We start from the raw sequence: 4915 nt of genomic DNA on the forward strand, positions 1-4915 counted from the left end.
AAGTATATTCTCGATCAAAATCGATAATTGAGAGGTATGAATCCCCTAACAATTGTGAGCTCTCTCTCTCCCGCGATTAGGGACGGGATGCGTAGCGTTTCTGTAGGAGTTTTTAGGTTCCAATAAACCATTATCTGTGTTGTCCTGTTATATGGATATTGCCTTTCTTTATCGACGACCCACACACACTCCTCCACTCGACCTGACAAGTAACTGACCGAGCCCGACAAGTCGGGATATCACGCAAAATTAGCTATCCTTGACAGTGGGGCGGGTTCTGCCGACCTATTCGCCGAGAACAAGGAGGTCCGACTTTCGTCCTACCTCCCGGTGTTTCTCACAATATTATCGGTTCGAGGAGGAAGTTGACACGGTGCTATCAACACCACTTCCTTTCCTCCCTTCGTCTCTGCTTGGGGGAGTTGTCTTATTCTAGAATCGCTATTCGCTACTATCTGGGTCGCCTCTCTAGATTTATTTCGATTTCTTTTTTTCCCGGGCCTTTGTTCGGTATTTATCGTACCTGCTACCTTTTTCTCCTGTTTAGCTGTTTTTGTAGGGTTCAGGTGGCCTACTACCTTATGTGGGGAATGATTATTTCTCCTCCATTCAGGTCGATTAAAAAGCCTTTTTCTCTAATCATATCTCTTCCTATAATGTCGTCGCAAGGGTACGTGACATCGACATCGACCCCTCGATGTGGGTTCCTGTCTGTGGTGAGAGGACCTCCCAGAGATGGTTTAGTATCTCTTCTTTACCATCCCTGGGATCTGAACGCCCACCCACGTGTTTGCCGTGCGTGGTGCCCGTATGCCGGAAAAGGGGATCCTGGTAGTTGAGGGGCAACATACCGTCCCAACACACTGCTTTGGCCCCTGCTTCGGATAAACGGGAGGCTCAAATCAGGCTCTGTTTGAGTCAATCGGCTGGTCGTTGAGTCATATTTGACCTCGGCTTGGAGTCAACCGATCGATGCAGATCGGGCAGACACGTCAGACACAAGGTGTGCTCTTCTCGACTGCATTGTGAGGGTATAACTCCTGGGAAACCCTGATGTGACAGTCTATGGGAGTCTCCCATGTGACGGCATCCCCTTCTTGGGCCCCATGGTGGGTGGGGTCACTAGGAGCTGAATATAAATTCTCTAATATGGATTCCAAAAACCTAAAAGAAACGACCAAAGAAACGACCAAAGTAAAGACCTCCAGCCAACCCGCTTACTTAATAGTACATGCAACTGGAGAAAAACCCCTTGCTAAGTGTTCCCCCTTTTTGATTCAAAAGCTGTTTGAATCAACCATTGGGCATTTGAAAAAAATTCAAAAATTGAGGTCAGGGGACTTACTTCTAGAAACAGCCTCTCCTCAACAAACAACAAAGCTTTTGTCAATTACAACTCTTGGAGACATGGGAATATCGGTCACACCACACGGAAGTTTGAACTCATCACGTGGTGTGATATCTGAGTTTGACTTGATGTCTGAAGACGAATCAGACATTCAGATCGGCCTCTTGGACCAAGGTGTCACTTCTGTCCGACGCATTTCGATCCGTCGAGACGGCAAGTTGATACCCACTAAACATTTAATTATAACATTCAACAACCCGACACTGCCATCTTTTGTTACAGCAGGATATCTGCGCTGCGCAGTTCGTCTGTATATTCCAAATCCGCTGCGTTGCTTTAAATGCCAGCGATTTGAACATTCCCAGACCTCTTGTCGAGGCAAAAACTTGTGCGCACAGTGTGGAACTGAAGGTCACAACAGTACTGAATGTAAAAGTACGCCACACTGTGTGAACTGCAAAGATGCCCATCCTTCCTACTCACGAAAGTGTACCGCATGGCAAAGAGAAAAAGAGATCCAACGGGTAAAAACTATGAAAAACATCTCATATCCAGAGGCTCGTCGTATGGTCACTCCAAGTGCACCTATGCAACATAAGACATTTGCTGCCGTGTTGAAATCTACTAACACATGTGGGGTTCAAACAGAGATTTCTGTATCCCCAAGTGAATCTTTTACACGCCATGCGAAATGTTTAATACTCCCATCTATGAAAACACCAGAACAGGAAAGTACAAAAGCAAAAACACCTCTACCAAAAACTGGGATAACAACTAGGAATGTGGGTTCCAAAAAAGCGAGTAAGAACCCACTAAACAAACAGAGAGTGAAAGCAGCACTCTCCAAATCCAAAAAATCGGAGGCTCAGTCGATGAGTGAGTTCTCTGATATCTCTGACGAAGAGAATAAACTGGAGGTGACCCAAACAACATCGCCTCTAAAAGGAAAATCATCAGTTAAATTGAAGAGGGACACTTTTGCAAAGAATGCTGTATCAAACACATAATGGATTATAAAATAATTCAGTGGAACTGTCGTGGTTTCCGCAACAACTTCTCTGACGTTAAACACTTGACATCACCTACCACATCTCTCTGCGTGGCACTCCAGGAAACACATTTAAAACCTGGAGAAAAAATATCTTTAAAAGGATTTGGACTCTACCGCAAGGATGATGATAGCCACAACCGCGCCAGTGGAGGTGTGGCTATACTGGTTTCAAACTGCATCCCGTCCTTACCGGTACAAATAACAACAGAGCTGCAAGCTGTGGCAGTCAGAATTTCTATTGGAGTAACTGTCACAGTTTGTTCCATATACTTGCCACCAGATGTCAGAGTCGATGAAGATGAATTGGATGCCTTGGTTGAACAACTGCCGACTCCATTCCTTTTACTTGGTGATTTCAATGGCCACAATCCAATGTGGGGCAGTCTTGACATAAACCGTCGAGGCAGGGCCATTGAGAGATTTATAGGCAATCACCAACTGTATTTATTTAATACTGGAGAAGTGACATACTTCCACGCCCCAACAAGAACATTCACTGCCATTGACCTATCATTAGCAACCCCGAATCTGTTTTCAGCGTTTACATGGGAGGTTGGATCTAATCCACTCTCTAGTGACCACTTCCCAATATTTTTAAAATATCGAGGCAGAGAAAGCTGTGAAACAGCCCGTCCACCACGCTGGAAATTTGAAACGGCAGATTGGCCTGCATTTTCCTCTTTGGCTAACATCACTGAGGAAATGGTCAATGCTGCTGATATCAATGATGCAGTTGAATTTGTCACTTCCAGTATTATTGAGGCAGCCGAAAAAACAATGGGGATAACATCAACCAGATATCCAAAACATCCGAAACCATGGTGGGATCAGAATTGTGAGGCAGCATTTAAAAAACAAAAGAAAGCATGGGGGATTTTCAGAAGATACCCCACTGCTGAGAATTTGATAGCTTTTAAAAAAGCAAAGGCAAATGCCAGAAAAATAAGGAGGCAAAGCCAAAGGGATTCCTGGAGGAAGTATGTTTCTAGCATAACATCTTCCACCAGCTCAAAAGCAGTCTGGGATAAAATCCATAAAATTAATGGGAAATATGCTTCTCACTCTCTGTCCATGCTGGAAAATAATGGCACAATAATCAGTGACATAAAAGGTATTGCTGATTTGTTGGGTGAAACATTTTCGTCTTCATCCAGCAATATTATGTATACAACAAATTTCCAGGCTTATAAAGTCCAAAGTGAAAAACAATATCTAAACTTCCACTCTCCATCTAATGAGGAATATAATGTGCCATTCAGCAGAATAGAACTATGTACAGCAATCTCTCGCTCGGGGAATACTGCTGTAGGGCCGGATAAAATCCATTACAGCATGATTAAAAATCTGTCAGACAATTCCCTTAGTAACCTTCTGAATCTGTTCAACAGAATATGGACAGAACATACTTTTCCTGACTCTTGGAGGCTATCTATCATAATTCCCATTCCCAAGCCAGGTAAAGACTGCAAGAATCCCTCTAATTATAGACCAATTTCTCTGACTAGTTGTCTCTGCAAACTTTTCGAGAGAATGGTAAACAGACGCCTGATGTTCCTCCTAGAGGAAAAGAACTACTTTTCACCACATCAGAGTGGATTTCGTAGGAACAGAAGTACCACAGACAATCTAGTAAACCTTGAAACATCTATACGCGAAGCGTTTGTAAGACGACAGCACTTAGTGTCTGTGTTTTTCGATATAGAGAAGGCTTATGATCGCTGCTGGCGATATGGAATACTCCGTGATCTGCATGAATTTGGACTGCGGGGTAATCTGCCAATTTTTATAAAAAACTTCTTGCAGAATCGAAGATTCCAAGTTAGGATGGGCAACACTTTGTCTAGGCCTTTCACACAAGAAGAGGGTGTTCCTCAAGGTTCTATTCTGAGTGTGACTCTGTTCCTAATCAAAATTAATAGCATAGCTAAGTGTCTTCCTCCCAGTGTGAAACACTCCTTGTATGTGGATGACTTTCAGATCTCCTGTCAGTCTACTAACATGAGTTTTATTGAAAGACAACTGCAAACCTCCCTAAATCGCATAGACAATTGGTCCAAGATCAATGGTTTTACTTTTAATGCAGAGAAGACCTCGTGCATCCACTTTTGCCGAAGGCGTGGTTTGCACCTGGACCCTGAAATTCACCTAAATGGGGTTAAAATCCCAATGGTCAATGAAGCAAAATTTTTGGGTGTCGTGTTTGACCATAAATTGACGTTCTTACCACACTTGCGCAATTTGAAGAGTAGATGTTTAAAATCTCTGAACCTTTTAAAGGTATTATGCTGCTCATCCTGGGGAGCAGACAAATGTTCGATGCTCAGGATATATAGAGCCCTCGTTCGCTCTAAGCTGGATTATGGATGTGTTGTTTATGGCTCTGCGCGAGAATCTACTCTTCGGATGCTGGATCCAATCCACCATCAAGCATTGCGTTTGTGCACTGGTGCATTTCGAACTTCTCCTGTTCAAAGTTTGTACGTGGATGCTTATGAGCCTCCACTATCTCTCAGGAG

At 43.5% G+C, this 4915-nt stretch overlaps 1 protein-coding gene across 1 annotated transcript; it reads left to right on the top strand.

Annotated features, from left to right (window-relative positions):
* Positions 1 to 1149: 1149 nt before the first annotated feature.
* LOC136970417 (uncharacterized) lies at positions 1150 to 2355 on the top strand. The gene has a single exon (XM_067264858.1). It carries the CDS (start codon positions 1150 to 1152, stop codon positions 2353 to 2355), a length of 1206 nt encoding a protein of 401 aa, XP_067120959.1.
* The last annotated feature ends 2560 nt before the right edge of the window (positions 2356 to 4915 follow it).

This window comes from Centruroides vittatus, unplaced genomic scaffold (assembly GCF_030686945.1).
Source record: "Centruroides vittatus isolate TY-2023 unplaced genomic scaffold, ASM3068694v2 contig_196, whole genome shotgun sequence".
NCBI classification, from domain to species: Eukaryota; Metazoa; Arthropoda; class Arachnida; order Scorpiones; family Buthidae; genus Centruroides; species Centruroides vittatus.